Source organism: Sparassis crispa, assembly GCF_003851025.1.
Source record: "Sparassis crispa DNA, contig_000004F, whole genome shotgun sequence".
Taxonomy (NCBI): domain Eukaryota; kingdom Fungi; phylum Basidiomycota; class Agaricomycetes; order Polyporales; family Sparassidaceae; genus Sparassis; species Sparassis crispa.
Window position 1 is genome coordinate 2,592,125 of NW_020939751.1, and position 18,860 is coordinate 2,610,984.

At 47.6% G+C, this 18,860-nt stretch overlaps 4 protein-coding genes across 4 annotated transcripts; 2 read left to right on the top strand and 2 right to left on the bottom strand.

Moving 5' to 3' along the window:
• Positions 1–3,737: 3,737 nt before the first annotated feature.
• On the top strand, positions 3,738–6,081 carry SCP_0508770 (hypothetical protein; the record flags this gene model as incomplete). The annotated part of the gene is made up of 8 exons (XM_027758932.1): positions 3,738–3,913; positions 3,963–4,759; positions 4,811–4,939; positions 4,986–5,398; positions 5,451–5,702; positions 5,757–5,850; positions 5,914–5,993; positions 6,046–6,081. The coding sequence occupies 8 exons, from the start codon at positions 3,738–3,740 to the stop codon at positions 6,079–6,081; spliced, it is 1,977 nt and encodes a 658-aa protein (XP_027614733.1).
• Positions 6,082–7,509: 1,428 nt separating this feature from the next.
• Positions 7,510–9,497, bottom strand: SCP_0508780 (Lactose permease; the record flags this gene model as incomplete). Its single annotated transcript, XM_027758933.1, has 9 exons — positions 7,510–7,701; positions 7,754–8,129; positions 8,183–8,366; positions 8,423–8,688; positions 8,746–8,845; positions 8,900–9,083; positions 9,135–9,261; positions 9,315–9,347; positions 9,409–9,497. 9 exons carry the CDS (start codon positions 9,495–9,497, stop codon positions 7,510–7,512), a joined length of 1,551 nt encoding a protein of 516 aa, XP_027614734.1.
• Positions 9,498–12,701: 3,204 nt separating this feature from the next.
• SCP_0508790 (hypothetical protein) lies at positions 12,702–12,881 on the bottom strand (the record flags this gene model as incomplete). Its single annotated transcript, XM_027758934.1, has 1 exon — positions 12,702–12,881. One exon carries the CDS (start codon positions 12,879–12,881, stop codon positions 12,702–12,704), a length of 180 nt encoding a protein of 59 aa, XP_027614735.1.
• A 2,201-nt stretch (positions 12,882–15,082) lies between these two features.
• On the top strand, positions 15,083–18,643 carry SCP_0508800 (OPT oligopeptide transporter; the record flags this gene model as incomplete). The annotated part of the gene is made up of 25 exons (XM_027758935.1): positions 15,083–15,295; positions 15,360–15,445; positions 15,499–15,650; positions 15,699–15,782; positions 15,844–15,863; positions 15,921–16,035; positions 16,096–16,212; positions 16,270–16,553; positions 16,609–16,689; positions 16,748–16,909; positions 16,972–17,059; positions 17,112–17,258; positions 17,315–17,337; positions 17,386–17,467; positions 17,523–17,549; positions 17,598–17,636; positions 17,696–17,720; positions 17,771–17,805; positions 17,860–17,978; positions 18,034–18,090; positions 18,141–18,181; positions 18,235–18,309; positions 18,362–18,422; positions 18,484–18,538; positions 18,600–18,643. The coding sequence occupies 25 exons, from the start codon at positions 15,083–15,085 to the stop codon at positions 18,641–18,643; spliced, it is 2,232 nt and encodes a 743-aa protein (XP_027614736.1).
• Between the last annotated feature and the right edge of the window lie 217 nt (positions 18,644–18,860).

The following is an 18,860-nucleotide window of genomic DNA, read 5'->3' on the forward strand; positions in this document are numbered from 1 at the left end:
TCAGCTTACAAATTGAGAAAAAAATGCCAAGAAATTTGTCATACAGTAGTCTGCAATAGTCAAGAGATCTGCTAGAATGTATTAAAGCCTTCTTCTAGATCCTCTGCCTCTTCCTCTGCCTCCCTGGCCTCTCCCCTTTCTTCCGGGGTCAACCAATCAAGTCCTGGATGCTTTCTAAGCACATAGACAACAGACTTGTAGTTCCATACTCCAACAACATCCACAATTTCTGAAATTGGGGCAACTTTGATCTCATTAGACCACTTCCCCTTCCAAGTCTTCAATGGATGCTGTATATCATTGATTGGATGATAAACAGCTATTGTCTCTCCATTGAATTGGTAGAATGCAAGTGCTTCACCAAAAATTGGGGCTGTACTTCCAGCCAGATGACCCTCGAAGTAGCGATGAGATCTTGAGGGAATTTTGCCTTGGTGAAGCTCGCCCAAATGGCTGTTCAAGACAGCACCTTGACTGCCTACACGTAGTTTTCCATATCTTGTAACAATTGCATCAAGATTGAAAGCAATCTGCTGTGACTCTGAGATTGCTTGTAATTGTTGATAGAATACCGTTCCTGGTTTACGCTCCTTTTTGTTCACTGCAAATTTGGAAAAAAGCAATGGCTTATTGGTGTCTAGTTGTTTCGAAGTCGGTGCAAGTGCAGGATAGTATAGAAGAAGGGATTCAACAAGTTGTCTTTCCAAAATTAGGTTGGCCAAATTTGCAAATGGTGCCTTCTTGGAACGAATTTTTGAACCAAGTTTCCCAATAGTTCTTTCCATAGTTGCTTGTGAGCCAAGGCGTATAGAGCCATACCATTTGATGTGGATGGGCACATGAATCAACTGAAAAATGCATAGCCGAAATCTTGAAATTTTTTCTGGATCGACTCCAATGTATAGTGTCTGAAAACCTATCAGAAATGTCTTGATCATATTGTGAAGCCAGTGAATATCGGCATCGCTTCTAGGCCTGATTGTCATGGCAAACTCTACAATTTCCACAAATTGGGAAAAATTGTAAAGGACCATAGAATTGAAGCCCAGTTCCAATCCAATTGGAAGAATATACCAATGAAGCAAAGCCATCCATTCGTAGATTTTGTACTGGCTTTGTCATTTCAAATAAGGATCACGAACTGGTCCACAAAATGATGGAGGGAGTGAGGACATTGCTTCTGAGATCAGAGTTCCAAATAATGCTGCTTTCTCTTTGCTGAGATGAATTGGATCTTGAGGTGAACTAAAAGTAGACCACAAATCCCATATAAAAGCCATTTGGTTTTCATACTGGAGGTGAAATGGATCCAAAGGATAGAAGGATGGATGTATAAATGCATGACTTGCTGCAGCTAGAGGCATACGAGAAATTCCAGTATCTCGTGTAATCGCAGCTTGTTCTCTCTTTGAGGTAGCATGCAGAAGCTTTGCAATGGTGTCCCAATATTTCGTTTCAGTCCGCAATGGTAAATTGTCAAGATCATAGAAAGGGGTGCGACTGGGATTATATCTTGCATTATCTGGAGGTGATATAGGATAGTACTGTGCCTTTTCTCCTTTCTTGAGGCTCGAGCATGCACCCTGTACTTCACTAAATCGATCACCATGAAGTCCAGAGTGTCCTGCCATTCCATTCATTTTTGCAGAGCCCAGCATATCTCCAAGGACCATGCAAAGAAAAGCATGGTGAACAAAATACGAGGAATCGATGGCATCCCACATCCAAATGCCCTTACTTGCCATAGCTAGATCTTCAAAGAGAGGTTGCAAAAAGGATTCAATGTCTCCTGGACTTTGTGGGCCTGGAATAGCCATAGGAATGAGAATGCGATGAGATTTATAGCGCAGTTCTGGAGGGAGATTCAGCAAGATCAGGATAAGGATCCATGTGTTTGAGTGTTTCTTCATTGTGAGCTGAGCACCATCTGTGGACAAGGCAAATGCAATATCTTGTGAATCCCGAAATAGATCCATCTGTATATAATGATGGATGTGCACATTGGAATCTGCAAAATCTGAATAGAGCCTTTGAGACTAGAAAATTCTAAATCAGTTTCAAACATATTAAATATATATATATAAGTAAAACCTACCTGTGAAGCTTCTGCAAGCAATTTTAAGGTCTGCTGTAAACATTTATCCCTATATCGTAGAAGTCTTGAAGTCTCCACATTTGCAAACATGGCCTTGATAACTGCAGTAAATGGGGTATAAAGCATCTGTGCTCTGGGCTTTTTCGCAGCTCGGTACCGTGGCTTTCCACAGAGTTTATTGTCTCAAAGAAATGGACAGATATCCATCTTTTCGAATTGACCAGTATAAGCAATGCAGCTTCGTGGACACATATCAATTTGCAGTGGTGTGGTGTCTGTTAAGGTCATTGCTAGCTTGCGGACCAAATATAGGGACAAGATATCCACTTGGGATGCATCTGCCAAAATATTTGCATGATAGTTATATGCTTTCACTGTTCCATTGGACAGCTTCCAAGCAATATAATGTCGAAGAGATTGAAATTCAGACCTAGATAAATCTCGTGGTGGAGATGCAGAGAAAGGAGGCTCCGAGGGACAGGAATATTTATTCAGGAGAGCTTTCTGAAGATCCACTCGTGCTTGAGGATATTGAAAATGAGCAGGCTCCGCGATATTGTCTTGAGTCTCAGTATCACTTGAGTTGATACCACTTGTATCACCATCATCTGAATCTATATTACTTGAGTCAGTTTCTTGAATTTGAGGAGGAAATATACCACTTGTATCACCATCGTCTGAATCTATATCACTTGAGTCAGTTTCTTGAATTTGAGGAGGAAATATAAGAAGATTTTCATTCTCTTCCTCGACTTCTTCCTCAGCTTCTGTATTGGCTTCTTCCTCAGCTTCCTTCTCATCATCCTCCATATCTTCATCCACTTCCATAGCATATACCTCTTCCATATTTTCATCAACTAGATCTCTCTCCTCACTTATATTCAAACTGTCCTTAGCATTGGAGGCTATAATTATATTAGCTGTAAGATTTACCAATAACTAAGTAAAAAACATACAAGGATTCAAACTGTCTGAGTCTATAATTATATTAGCTGTAAGATTTACAAATAACTAAGTAAAAAACATACAAGGATTCAAACTGTCCTTAGCATTTGAGTCTATAATTATATTAGCTGTAAGATTTACAAATAACTAAGTAAAAAACATACAAGCAGCCAATATTTCACTGGAAGCTTCTGATGATATGTTCCACAGTGTCTGAGTGTTCAAAGAAATACAGGTGTGAAGATGGTCGCGAAACTCCTCTGTGTGAAACAGATGTTCAAGCTCTTCAATATCTTTGTAGAGGTGTTTTCGAATAGTTTTGGGACCGCGTTCCTTGCCGGGGTGGCATTGACTGCACTGGCAAAGCATATTGTCTTTAGTCTCAGGAGTGTAGAGCTGGTCAGAAAAGTGTAATGAGATGTAGTGAGAGTCAGAGAACAAGAGAGCGGTACGGCCAATAGCCGCGTTGCATCCGTCTGGTTACAACGTGGTCCATTTCCTAATTTGGATTGCTGACAAATCTCGAAAACTCAAACCTTGCGGACATGGCGCTCTCTGTGTTGGCCGTCTAGTAATGTCGTTCCAACCCTCTAATTTTTCAGATTTCTCTACTAACTTCTCTCTGCCTTCTGGATCTGCAAGTCTTCATCAGTCCTTCACTGATCATGACATTGCAGGGCTCGAGCTCTCCGAACTTATGAAGAATCGCCACATTGCCGACTTGTACACCGAGCTGCGCAGAACAAGTGCTCAGGTGGTCAAGTTATCTGATGTACAGACTGAATTGATGCAGGTTATGCAAGAAAATAAGCAGTTGACACAAGAGCTGCAGGCCTTAAAGTCCGAGAAGAGCCGATCCCCAAGTTTTGTCAGGTAAGCTTTTCCCCTCATGTTCGATCCGATTAACCTATATACTACACAGTACTTCGACACTCATGCCAAGCGACTCTGTTTCGCATCGCGGTGGCACGATCTCACAAGATAGCAGCATCGTCTCTCCTCCTGTGCCGAAAAAGACATATCCATTCACGGTCCTCTGGAACAAAGAGGATTGTAAGAAGGACGACGATGTCCACATCACGGTAGCTAATCCTGAACGGATTCCTATGGATCAGGCCATTCGACACGAGAACGGTGACCTCATCTCAAGCGCAGAGTGGCACGCGATTCAGACGACTGCACGCATAGTCAAGAACGAGCTTCTCTCTCTTCCACCTCCTCGAGACCGTCGGTATCGCAACATAAAGCGAACAAAAAAGGTATTCAAGGCTGCATATCCACGCGAATGGGAAGCATCCATGCTGAAGATGGAGAAGCAACAACCGTTGCTCGCCCTTTGCTCAGACCATTGGAAGGCAGAGTACATCATTGGTCCTATGCTGCTCCAGCAGCACAAACCCGACTCCGAACTCGACAATGATGATGACGACGTTAGTCACATCAGCACTTCCACCACCAACACTTGTGCATCTGAGCGCGGTGAAATCTCCGCCTCGATGGCCTCGCAGGTCTCTGTTGCCAACAAGAGGCGCCGTGTCCACTCCACTTCTTCAAGCAAGCCGAAGAAGAAGCCTGTCGTGGGTGTGGTATCGCAACATGCAGAGGGTCGAACATCTGGCCCAGTGGCCACACCTGCATTGGAACCGCAGCTGAGTCTAACGTCTGCCCCAGTGACCATGCCTGTGGAACCACAGCTGAGTGCAATCGGTAATATTCTCGGTAAGTAAATTTACATGGTCCTTTTGCGTTATTGAACCTCATGGTAAATAGCCCAAGTGCCTTCCGCGCCTCCCTCTGTCATTGCCTCTGTCATCTCTCCTTCAGTATCTGGCCTAACGGTGAAAAGCGCCATTGACATCAGCTTCATCAATGTCGATCTGTCAATCGAGAATTTGATAGGTACGCTTCGTTCATCATTATTGTTTGTTTATTTATTTGCTTGCAGATGCCTTGTCCAGTAGCCATCCGGATTTAATAAGTGGTTTGGAGCTGCTCAATTCCATGAAGCTCACACCTGTATTCGACATCGGTTCTCCGACATCGGAAGTCATCACATTCATCGAGCGCATCGAGAACGCTGATCCTAACTCACCCGACCTCTCGGAAGACGATCTTGGAACGGCGTGGGGCCATTACCAGTTTACAGCAGGCTCGATGACCTCCAGCTCCACGCTTGTCTCATGGGATGGCATTGGGAGTGAGGCCACGCGAAGATTAATTGCCGCCACCATCAAGACGTGCAAGGTTGCAAGACATGTGTGTTTTGTCAGCGGGATCAAAACGAACGCGTATCTTAGCGATGCATACTTGGAGACGACAGTCGAAATCCTTTGGAGGCTCTGGAAAGCCGCAGGAGGAGTAAGTGCTATATTATCTTGGCGGGTGTTGCTTCTAAATATGTTCACTACAGCCTGTTGTGAAGGGGAAGGGCAAAGCTTTCACATCATTGGACTCACACACCATGTCCACTGCTGATGCCATCGCCAGTATTCCTGACTCCTCTGCCGCCACTCTTACCCCCTCTGCCACCACTTTGGTCAATGTCTCTCAGCCCTCTGCCAACATCGGTTTGTCCATGAACTCTGATTCGTGCCCTTCCAACTTGTCTGGTAGTGGCAAACCTATGGCCAACAGCAATTCTGACCCGCGTGCATATATCACTGTACGTACATTTAGCCTTTACCATTTATTTTCACTGATGTGCGCCACCGGATAGTCACTCAACAGAGACGAATTGTTTGAATGGATCATCGATCGGAAGTTGGCGGTCAATATGAAGCTTGGAAAGAAGAGTTCCTCCGTTAAGAAAGGTAAGAATTCTCCATTTTTTTTACCTTCTGTATGACTTGGTGCACTCATTTTCGTGTTTACAGACAAGCTCGTATCAATCATTCTGTCCGCCGAAGTGACCGCCCAGCCGTCTAAGGCAGAAGTCGACGTCATCGTGCAGCAGGTATGATACTAGTCCCATTCTTCGCATCTACTTCTGACACTTCGGTTCGCAGCGCAAGCTTAAGAAGATGGCCACTTCAAGAGTTTGAGCCTCATTGCGAGGAGGGGAGGGGCGTGTCGCTGCTGTGTCGCTAGTGCCAAATTGTTCTCATTTGTAGTAACTCTGCGTGATGAATTCATGACTTTTGATGACCTTTGATGACTATTTCGATGAAAGAGAGTGACTGGAGTTTGACTACTTTATGACTGAAATTTGACTATGGATGACTATGACGGACTATTGTTTGACTTTACTTGGTGGCTGCGGTGTCGTTACCGCTCCCCAACTCCAGACTAATTCTCGACTTTTTGTAGACTAAACCTGACAAAAATAGTCACAGGCTGGTAGCTAAAACACAAAATTCTGGCCAAATTGACTAGTACACGACTATTTAATGACTCTACATGACTTAGTTGGACTTCTCATCTTTACAGAGGGTCACCTGTCGATCGAATGATCTAATTTCAGATCTCCGAGGCGGCCAGTAGACCGCTATTGACGAATTTAGTAGGCCTATAGGTTCGTGCTCTGTACTGAGCTGCATCTCAACAGTTCTTGTCTCGCTGCGGTTTGCAGCATAGTAAATGCCACCGAAGTTCGCTTGCTCCCCAACACCTCTCAGAAACTTCGGACCGAATTCTCCGCTACATACAGTGGGACCATTTTAAAGTATGATTACGTCGGTGGACGCCCTGACGGTCCTCCTCTTGAGGCGACAAAACCGGTATCGGACGCCCGAATTTCTCCTATGTGTGATCCTGATTCCCAATCAAACCACAATTCAAATTCATCGCTCCGGGTATGCATTGGAGGTCACAAACTTTGTAGTACCGGTTGCCCACATGCCCACCTGATCCGTCCGCCTTTCCCCCGCTTGATTGGAGCGACCGTCCGCTATAGGATATCTGTTTTCCACTCTCCTGAAGGCCGTCTATATGGTGAAGCAGCGGGCCTGTATGCCGAATAATTACCGCAAATGCCCCGTGTATGCGAACGGTGGGGTAGCGGGAGCACACCGGAGTGGACTCGCAGACGGTTCAGCAGGTCAGACCACTCCTTTGTACACGCTACTATCCTGCCCTTGAGGAAGAAGCATAAGCATAAAGCCTCCGACTTCTCAACATGAAAAACACCTTCACGCCACTCCGTGGCGGAATTCTCACCAACGCGATTATCCCGCACTCCAGGAACCCCGTGAAAAACATCACTGTGGATAACAACTCAGTAACCCAGGTATCATATAGTATTGCAAGGACGTGGTAATGTACATGTCTTAGAGTACAGCCTGTTATTACAGGTACGTTACAGCATCGTCAGTGTATTCCACAAGAGAAAGGAGCCAATATCGCTTTGCAATGCAGTATGGGTAAACAGCGTGACTCAGTCCAAGACACACTCAGCACCAATGGACACAGCACCACTAGGACAGCTTTCCAAGGCCCTGCAATCCCTCCTGTAACGACCTCTCGCGGATAATTTACGCAGAACCCTTATCGCTGTAGTCCCTGTCGTCGTGCTTGACATCGTGCGGGACGCCAACAACAATACGGTTAGAGAGGTCTTCGCCATCGAACAGAGCCGCGGTCTCTTCGAGTGTGTGGTTCTTCGTCTCGATTATCATGAAGTAGCAGAAGAAGAACTCAAACACGAGCCAGCAGACGTAGACGATCTATACTTGGTTTCAGATATGAGTGTAAATAAGAGAGAGAGTCAAGACTTACGTAGTACTTCCACGCAATGCTCTTGAGCGCGATTGGGTTGACATACTGGTTGAAGATGAGCGCGAGAGACACAACGAAATTGAAGACGTTGAAGCCCTTCGCGCGGATGGTGTATGGCAGGATCTCGACAGTGTACGAGACGATAAGCGGCGTGAATGCAATGTCGTAAAATGCGTAGTACAGGAAGATAAAGGCGATGACGGCGTGTGCAGCGGCCTGCGTGCCATGGATAGCAAACTCTGCAGAGCATACGGTCTGCATCGCGAACATGACGACCATACCTGCACAAGATGTGAGGAACAGGAAGCGTCGGCCGAGGCGGTCGACCATGAACGCTGCGAGGACGGCCCAGAATAGGTTCCAAATGGCAAGGATACTGTCCACACGCTCATTAGTCCGTGTGTCAGTAGAAGAGTGAAGGAGACGTACCCGTTAATGAGCAACTGGATCGTAGGACTTGTGATGCCAATACTGTCGAACACCTTGTTCAAGTAGAAGGACACGAGGCCGTTCCCAGACCACTGAGAGAACCAAGCGATGGCAACAACGAGGACCATACGCTTCCTGTTTCCAGGGGTAGCGACAAGTGTCCGCCAGCCAATCTTTGAACCAGCTAAACCGACGCAATCAGGGACCGATCTGAAAGTCGTAGTCGACAAGGTGGCCTACCATCACACTCCAAAGTGATAGCGGCTTTTATTTCCTCAAACTCGTACAGAACAAGCGGATCTTGCTCGTCACCATCGGCGTGGTAGTAAGCAAGAGTCTTGAGAGCCTGCTCATCCTTGCCCTTGGAGATTAACCAACGTGGACTCTCTGGGGCAAACAAAACCAAGAAAAACTGGAATATGGAAGGGAGACCCTGGAGAATAGAGGGAATACGCCATGCCCAGGTGCTGTTGATGTGCTGAGTTCCGTACGTCGTCCACGATGCACTACAGGCGTAATATCATTAGAACAATCCTTGTTCACCACAACCCAGTAAGACTTACATGATATTACCAGAGTACCATAGAGAGTTGTAGAGTGACGTAAGAGGCGCACGGTATGTCGGGTAAGATATTTCGGTGACCAACATGGGCGCCGCGTTGGCTGCAACCCAAGATTCAGTATGAACAACGGATTATTATCAATCGAATGACTTGCCAGCAAACGTCAGTCCAAAACCGATGCAGAATCGGGCACCGATGAACATGCCGAGACTGTTTGCGGCAGCCTGGACGGCGACGCCAACCAACATGATTGTTGCACCGATCCATATTGCAGGTCGCCGACCAAGTCCATCAGAGACATATGGCGCGAAAGGATAGCCTGCCAGAGAGCCGATATTCTAACGACGTTCTATTAGGACTAATTATCGTCGAGATATCAAATGACAAACCTGAATAGCGTTCAGAACACCAAGCTTACCACCCTGAGGGTTGTTGAAGTAGTCTTCCCATTGACCTAGAGACTGGAAGCCATTCATCAAACTGTTATCAAAACCATTCGTAGAAGCCGTGATAAGCCTGATCCGAATGTGTCAGAGGGAAACAATCTGCACAAATGACGTCCAACTCACAACAGGACAATCCAGGCGTTAAGAGTGATGAGACTAGTATACGAGTGAGGTCGTCAATACGCATATCCAACACACGACGATATGAGAGCCGTACCGCCGATTGTTGTACCACTTTCTGTTCGGGTTGATCAGGTGCGCGTACTTTGCGTCCACCCCCGTCACTGCAGCAGCTCCTCCAGCCATTGTGCGGTGTGAGATGTGGATCCAGGGGAAATCTGAGCAGATGCTGGGGAACGCTGGAAGTCACCACGGAGGTTTTATAGGTATGAACATTCTACGGCCAGGTCCATCCATGTGACTGGCGATGGAATTCCCCGATGATTTTTCCATGATACACTCGCACGATTTCCCCGTGGTTTCCCCCACACTTCCCCGGATTACGTTTGCCGAAACCTTTTCGCCTCTTTTCGCGGACCGCTGGAGAGTCAGGTACGCTTGCATATCATCACATCGGATCAACATGACACAAGTTCTGCTTCCGGAGGAGACATGGCCACCTGAACAACGCCAGCGCGCGCTAGAGGCTCGCATGTCGTACAGCTAAGCCAAGGTCTGCATTCCCCTTCATTCCAAGTTGTGTGAGGAATGTCCACTTCCTGTCAGAAAAGCTATAAACTCCTAACCGTGACAAAGCCCACGCTCCGGGCCGTCCAAACCGCATACGAGACTGCGATGCTTCAAGTCGAGCTCACCTCAAGGCACAAATGTTTATGCTTGTCCGACCATCATACACGGATTTGCTTCGCGTCGGGACAGTTACTCCATGCCGAGATGGGGCAGCATCCAGGCAGTTTCAGACGTCAATATTTCAATTCCCCCGACGGCCCGTCCCAGATTCGTTACACAGATTAGCCACTGACTCCAGATCTTCGCAAGGAGAAGCCTCAAGGACCCGGAGTCCATATGTCCGATGTCATGTTTATTCGTACTGCATATGATACTTCTTCGCTCTGTGCGTTTCGCTAGACGAGTACCGAGGCAGGAACAACCTGGGAATGACTTGGGTACGCACTGTGCGCGGAGTGATGAGTCCGGGATATGGCTTCGCGAAGATGCTACCATCATGATAACAATAGCTTCGGCGCCATCACGTGGCAGAGTCGCAACTTGAACCACAACTTTATTGCCATTTGCAGTAAAGTTGGCGGTCGCGCGGATTTCGCGCGTTTCGCGCGGTTTGCACTGTAAATGAAGATGTTCCCATATCTCGACAACTAGCCACCGGAACCTGCAACATATATATATTTTCTGAATCTCCTAGGTCAGGGCTGTTGAGCCCCGTGGTTTTTACAACGATCCGAGCAGGTTGAGTTGCGGCTCTCTGAGCTTGCCTCATTTTTTGCGGATGTACCTCTACCTCTGTCAGTATACACCAGAAAAAAATAGCTATTGAATTTCTCACATCCTACTGAGTACCTGTAGTGAGCCCAGGTAAAAAATCGTGCACTTGCAAAGCTGAGGCCGAGTGCGGCACCATCAAGTACTCTTGTCACACGTGAAAATTCATTCCAGTCCCCAAGTTGCATCTGTACAGTCCATGTCCCACTCGAAAACTGGTCTCACCGCTTGCCTGCCAAGCCGTGCATGAATGACAGATCTCCCGTGCTTGTAATCGGAGAGCAGGTGCTCAAGTGGTCATCTCTTGCATCCAGTGTATTCAAGAATTGAGGCAAGGTCGAGCCTTTGGACCATGTGTAGCAGAACTTCTCGAAGATCATCTGAACGTGCTTTGCCTTTCGCCATCCATCCGAAGGCCTCTGGAACAGTAATGCCAGGTACAGGTGAAATGAAAGACCAAGAGGCATGTGCAATGAGAGCGACAGCGCCGCGCTCGGTCTCAGCTTCGCAAGTGCACGATTTTTTACCTGGGCTCACTACAGGTACTCAGTGGGATGTGAGAAATTCAATAGCTATTTTTTTCTGGTGTATACTGACAGAGGTAGAGGTACATCCGCAAAAAATGAGGCAAGCTCAGAGAAAAACTCAACCTGCTCGGATCGTTGTAAAAACCACGGGGCTCAACAGCCCTGACCTAGGAGATTCAGAAAATATATATATGTTGCAGGTTCCGGTGGCTAGTTGTCGAGATATGGGAACATCTTCATTTACAGTGCAAACCACGCGAAACGCGCGAAATCCGCGCGACCGCCAACTTTACTGCAAATGGCAATAAGGCAGTCTGAGCCTGAATCTTGACATCGTCAGAATTATGCTGGCGGTCGAAGCTGTGCGCACGTCGCATGAACGACTTAGATGTGCCCAAGTATCTGCCTTGACGAATGTGTATAGGCCTGGCACATGAAGATAGTACTAAGACCTACACGATGGACTCGAAGAGGAAGTGAAATCTGCAGGTGGGTAGGCATTACTTCATAGAAAATATAGATGGGCAACCTACTTAAGCCTGCTGCATTCTGGTGTCATCAGAAAGCGCTGCCAACGAGTCCCGAGTTCCGGAATGAAGCTGCGTGCAGCAGAGGAAAAACGAATAAACTCAGACAGAAGTGAAGTCTGAGTCAGACGATGAGAAAGAAGGTCTTGGATTCATCGATATCCCCCCCCGGCACTTTGCAGTGGCGAGGTGAAAGGTTCGAGCTCAAAAGCGTTGTGTAAGATCGTTGGCGCACCTGTGTGATCGCGCCGACGCCAACCAGTCGGTGCGTCGATCGAACCCTCTGCACCGACTGGTGGTGACACCCATAGAACTCACCAACAATGGTGTATGCTCAATAAACTGAAGTGTTCCTTACGACGGGTTTCTATGGGGTGAGGGAGGCCATATATATCCTCATTCGCCCTCATGTCGCACTAGTGATGCATATAGCACGAGGCTGGTGGCTCACAGACGCCAGTCGCACTGTGTTAGTTGAGAACGTCTCGCTTCCCCCATACTGTACGACCGCTACCTCGTCTGACATATCAAGAATGAGACAGGGTTGCCTAATAGACATGCATCAGTCGGCCGTTATCTCAGAGGTTTTGCTGCATTTTCTCAGCAGAGGGGCCTGTTAGGATTTGATGCCACGAATGCATTCAAAGCGAGATGTCAAAGAGTGGACTGCACATTTTTCGTGCGTAGATAAACACTGAGACGCCCACGGACAAATTTGTCTGCTAGCGATCCTACATAAGGCGAACTGGGCCTCAAAGCATGAAGGTTTGACCGGAGATATTCTTCGCAACAAATTCGGTGCATTCATCGCCAAGAGACCGAAGGTGATGAGGACAGACCACTTAGAATTAAACATTTTGGCGCTACGATATAATGGGCTAAGGAAATCGGGTATGCACGGAGAACAAGCGAAAGGGCTCACCCACATGCAATTCAGAGACAATGGGAACTGAAGGAGAGCAGGTTACTGGTTGAAATCTGTCTTATAAATGTGTCTACCAACGTCCGCAGACTCGATCCCCGAGCAGCTTCCCGATGCGAACCCGCGCTAGCGTGAATACTTCTGCCTGTGGTGCCAACATGTCGGCCTGGTCGAGTCTTCCAGGGCTGAACTCGGACTCTCCAGAACGCGAACTCTCCAGAACGCGAACTCTCCAGAACACGAACGCTTTCATATCCACCTAGCCACATCGAAAGACGCGACCCAGAGGAAGGGCTTCTCGGCGACAATTGTAGGAAGACGAGTCGCACATGTGATGGTCGAGACGATAACGAGCGCATGTACGCCAAGATAGTCGCAGAAGCCCCGGTTCGTCCAAGGTTTTGCATATCTATGGGCGGGACTCACACGAGTAGCTTCGGAGCGGCTTCGGAGCTATGGAGCATGGCTTGTTCACTGATCGCAATGCCAAGAGGCCGAACAGCATGATCCGGCTGGTGCAGGATGCGGTATGGCAGCGCTGGGACAATGGGATGCGCTAATTGTGGACTGCGGGACACAACGAATACAACAAGGTGGCGGAAGCGCTGCCAACTTCGCCCGTTCATTGACAGGACGTCGACAGGGTTAGAAGGATGTGGTACTAGTGCGGAAACCAGGGACGCTTTATCCGTGGAAAGTCGCACGATCTGATGAGGGCCAGGTCATTCGCAACAATATTAATGATGCGTCAAGTGTGAGGGCCTCGAATACCGGAACGGAGGTCAATCATAACGCCATACATCGTCATACACATGAGCAGCACGTCTACAACCATCTTCGCCAGGAAAGGGTGGGATGGCCTAGGTTTGACGGAGGCATCTTAGGGTTGAGTAGATTCCAAGAATATCCAGTATCCAGTATGCACTGCGGAGACAGTTGAAACTGAGAGAATTATCAGGACCGTCGTCCACTGTGGGGTTAGGACGTGGAGGATAACGCGCTTCGGTACATTCTGAGAAGCAGACCCAGATGGTACATTTGTGTTCCTCTCAACGAAAGACAACGGGAAACGTGGATGAATGTAAATGGTGCCAGTCGACACGGGACAAGTTGATATTCTTGTGAATAATTGCGAGAGCGCCATTGACTTGTGACTCGAAGGTTTGTGTTGAACAGCCGACCAATCACACCCCGGTCATAGAGTAGGTTACACCAAAGGAAGATATTTCGATTCACTAGAAGCGTGAAGGCAGGATGAGAAGATATGCAATTATTTCCCCTTTAAACTTAAAACTCACGAAGTTTGATTGCAACTTATCTATAACGTATGGAAGAGTTAGTGAATGAGGGGGTAATTGTCTACCAGCTGTCCGAGGAAGGAGATTATAAAAATCTCTCCAAGTAGGAGAAGCCGACGGGAAGGCTCTAAGAATTGCGCTTGTCCTCTCTTCGGCATACAAGACTATGAAGCATGTGAGGTCGTCGGCCACAATCAAGAGCTCATATCAGAGAAGTCACAATGGACGATAAGGTTTACACCACGTCTAGACGAGCGGGAGAGCTGCTGCATTTGGCTCGTGCTTGAGATTATTTGCGACTAGTGTAGACAAATAGTGATCTTGTTAAGATAGGGATGACGGCCGTAATATAGAACTAGTGCACATTACTGTATTTTGAAGGGCTACGAAACCAGAAAGAATAGCATGTGGTCACCAGGCTGACACCAGTTCCTGTTCATCTGTAGAGCTTGGTTGAAGACTTCATCGTAGCGAGAGTGGTAGAGTGAAAAGGGTAAGGATCTGAAAATATCGGATAGAGTGTTCCTTGATGCAGCCCGCTGAATAGAGACACATGTTATCTGCCATCGAGTGACGTTAAGAGATTTTTTCAACGGGTAAGCAACTTATCTTTGAAATTGAACAATGACCTCGTTTGAACCAGGCTCAGGCTAGCGTACTTAGTACTAACTTGAAGCCAGCACATCACGTGCACGACGCGTCTTTATGCACGCTCTACTCACCGCCAGCGGTTCAAGGTGATCGACTCTAAGTTCTCTTCAGGAGTGCTCAGAGAAGGTATTGTTTCATATGAAAGCTGATGCAGAGAGAAGTGGGTCATTTTTGACCGTTTAGCTAATCTGGTAGGTCCTTTCTCCAATTCTGATACGAAGCTGATAAGCAGGTGGGCATCACGTCTTCCAATTCGCGGTGTAGCTCCGCCGGAGCGGTGAGTGAGACGTCTGTTCCCGGATGGCGCGTTATCATGACATATCGACACACTGGGCATTCTTTTCTAGATGTGACTGCTTCAAAAAGATAGCTTCGGCATGTCCTATCGTCGTCGTGGAACTTGTGCTCAGGGCGCACCCGAGCTTATGTCCCGTCACATAAATGTACCGCATGTGTAGTCACTCTTCTATCGGTGTCCCATTACTCCTTCTCCTCCTCCTCTGTCATGGCCGATACGGGGACTCTGTCGCCTCTTTATGACGACGATAAACAGTTCTCTCAACATGGCTCTATCGAGAAGAAGTTGGACGACATCGATGTCACTATCGACGATGAGCAGAAGCTGAAGGAGGTCGAGGAATTCAAGGAACGCATCGATAACGACGAGGCTACTGAAGACGAGTATCGGGTTGAGGAAGCTTACGAGGTTGCGATTAAGGTATAGCGGTACACCCAGCTGCGTATCTACCGCAGAAGATATTGCATCTACATCATCTTAACAGGTCCTGTCCACGAGGGATGATCCCGAACTTCCATCTATCACCTTCCGGAGCGTCCTGCTTGGTCTTGGGTTTTCCGCGTTCGGAGCGTCAGTGATTTGTTTGTAGAGTACATGATCGGCGATCTGACTGTCACTGACAGCGTACTGGCGCAAATATACTATTTCAAACCTCAGACGTTGAGCGTCTCGAGATTACTCTTGCTTATTCTCACCTATTGGTTTGGAAGTGGCATGCATCTGTTCCTTCCTTCGAGAGGGACATTCAAGTATCTCAACCCTGGACCATTTAATAGTATGTTTGTTTTTATGGTCTTTGTGCTTCTCTGAGTTTCTCCGACAGTCAAGGAACACGTCGCCATTCTCATCATGTCCTCAACTGCTGCCACTTCTGCGACGGCAATTCAGGTCATCTCTGTGCAAATGTGTGAGTTGTATGCTGTAGAATGAGATAGACTTGACGGTTGATGATTCTCTGTGGAACTCAGTGTATTATGACAACAACATGGTTTGCGTTTCACCGCAGACACTGTAACTTATTGACGTGAATGGTTCTTTTTTTCAGAATGCCGGAATCGCGATATTCACTCTAATATCCTCTCAGCTCATTGGCTACGGTTTTGCGGGAGTATTGCAGGATGTACTCGTATACCCATCGAAATGTTTCTGGCCCGCGAATAGTGAGTTTCATAAGTGCTGTCTTCAGGCATTCCGTGGAGTACTCACGAGTGTTTTCATAGTCTACATTGCCAACCTCCTACAGGCACTGCACTATGACAAGCAGATGACGTCGAAACGCGTGCGATTGTTCTGGGTACTGTTTGCAATCATGTTCTGCTGGGAAATTGTCCCTGAATGTAAGTCTTTGGGTTTGAGAGTCGATATGATAACGTGTCTGATATTTTTGCCCAAAGGGATCTTCCCACTTCTCACTGGAGTCTCGATCTTCTGTTTGGCAGACAACAACAGTGTCGCTTTCCGAAACATCTTCGGGGGTGCCAGCAACAACGAGGGCATGGGCTTGCTTGCTGTATGCTTCGACTGGAACTACGTCACCAGTAGTTCCATGTGGTTGCCACTTATGTACCAGCTCAACATGGATATCGGGGTTTGCTTGACCTATATACTTATGGCTACGGTTTACTACGGCAACCTATGGAAGGCACAGTCATTCCCGTGGATGAGCCAAGCGCTTTTCGTGCGTATCCGATCCCAATATCTTTGAAGCATAATTTGATGATCGTGATTTTTAGAATAGCACTGGAAGCCAGTACAACCAGACTGCCCTGCTTACCAATGGCAAGTTCGACCCTGTCAAGTACGCAGAACTCGGTGTAGGTTGCCTGCTTTGCGTGTAACATATTTGCACTGCTGACCTTGATATCTTTGCAGCCCGCCTACTATTCCGTCACCTACGCCCTGTCCCTTATTACGTCTAATCTGTCTCTTGCTGCGATGGTTACACACGTCGGCCTTTACCACTGGGATGACCTCAAACCCTTCATTCTCTCGCTCAACCCTTGGAACAGGCAGAGCTTCGCCATCCACGATGCTGTGAGTGACCGCCATTATACCCGGGGAAGTTCCGTTATTCGATGCATTTCCCGAGCTTGTAGCATCACGAGAAGATGAAGGCATACAAACAAATTCCGCGTTGGTGGTACGTCTTCGTGCTGTTAGCTGCGTACGGTATGGCACAAGCAAGTGAGTACGCCAGCGCGGAGTCGGTGGCCACTTTCTCACGTCTGTCGATCAGCGAATTACACCGGCCGCTCCCAATTGCCGTGGTGGCTGCTCACCGTGATTTTGATCATCGGGTTCCTCTTCACTGTACTCTCTGCGACCTTGAGCGCTACGATTGGATTCTCCATTACCCCTACTGGCTTCTTCGAGATGATCACCGGTGTGTTGAGCTTGCTTGGAATGTCTGTGTGTCTCCAAACTAACTTCATTCGCAAGGCTACATGAGACCAGGCTATGCGGTCGCGAATATGTATGGCGCTCTTTACGGAGGACAGCCTATGTCGTAGGGTGTGAGCTTCTTGCAAGATCTGAAGCTTGGTGTGTATGCCAAACTTCCACCCCGTTCCACATTTGCAATGCAAATTTCTGGTAAGAGCTAAGCTTAAGCTCGACGCGACGTACACTGAAATTGGGATGAGCACAGGAACTATTGTCGGAGCCCTCTTGAACTGTAAGCTTCTTTTGACCGAGATCAAGCGAGATTATTATAGTTGCGTAGATGTCATGATGTTATCAATCATCAATGCGCAGAGACCGGGTATGTTCTTCATAAAGTGTCGTCCTTGACACGTTTAATCACCTGAATCCGATATGTAGCGCTGCTCTCAATATCTGGCACTCGGTAAATCTTCTAGAGTTCCTATGCTTTGCAGTTGTTGACAGTATCCCCAGCTTGTGGTCGGGTCAGAACGCCCAGGCGTATAACTGTTAGTTATGTCCTGACACATGCAATGCCATATCTGATGCCAACGATCACGTAGCGAATGCCATCTCTTGGGGCGCCCTCGGTTCAGAAATGTTCGGGTCCAGTGGAACCTACCATATGGTACCCATTGCGCTGGCCATCGGTCTATTCCTTCCTGTTCCTTTTTACATCGCTGTACGTGATGCCAGGTCGTCTGGATAGTGATCCTCACCAGAGCTTGCCTTCGTAGCACCGCATTTGGCCCAAAGCCGGCTTCCAGCACATCAACACGTCCATCATCCTCGGTGTGCGTCTTGCGTCTATTTTCGTCTGGTCCTGATCTCACACTACTCTCAGTACTCCGACTATTTGTATGTCGGCATCAACACTCAAGTCAAGTGAGTCTCACCAGATGTCAAGAAGGCGGAAATTTAACTAATGCTTCTTGCAGCACTTCGATGGCTGTCGGGATCTTCTCCCAATGGTGGGTGCGCAAGCACTATCCGCGCTGGTTCACGAAATACAAGTAGGTGGCGTGATTTTTCTCATGGATGTTTCTTACCAATAGCCCTTCGCAGCTACATCGTTGCTGCGGCTCTGGATGGTGGGACTCAAGTCATCATGTTCATCCTGAACTTCGTGCGTACCGTTCCAAAGCTTGACTCATACGTGTTGCTCACATGCTGGCCATTACGACTAGGCCTTGTTCGGTGCAGCAGGTACTGCCCACCCCTTCCCTGAATGGTGGGGCAATGGTAGGTCTCCCACGCTTCTACTTTCTGTGTGCATTGCGGGTAAACTGACCGTATATTTCAGACTACAGCTTGTCTGCGGATAGATGTGTCTTCCCTAACCAGTAGCGTTTACCTTCTCCCTGTCGTGTGTACCATCATCTGTTAGATTGTGGATATTTTTACTATTCGAATCTTTCCTTTTTTTGGGCTCCATGCTAATTGGTGGTGCCATGTGAGCGCTGCAAGTCTAGTTCCGATATTGGTACCTTGAATGAATGCTCCAAGTTCCTAGGGCAGCTCCAGATTGCTTGCGTTAATACTCGCGAGGCTTCAAGGAGGAAGC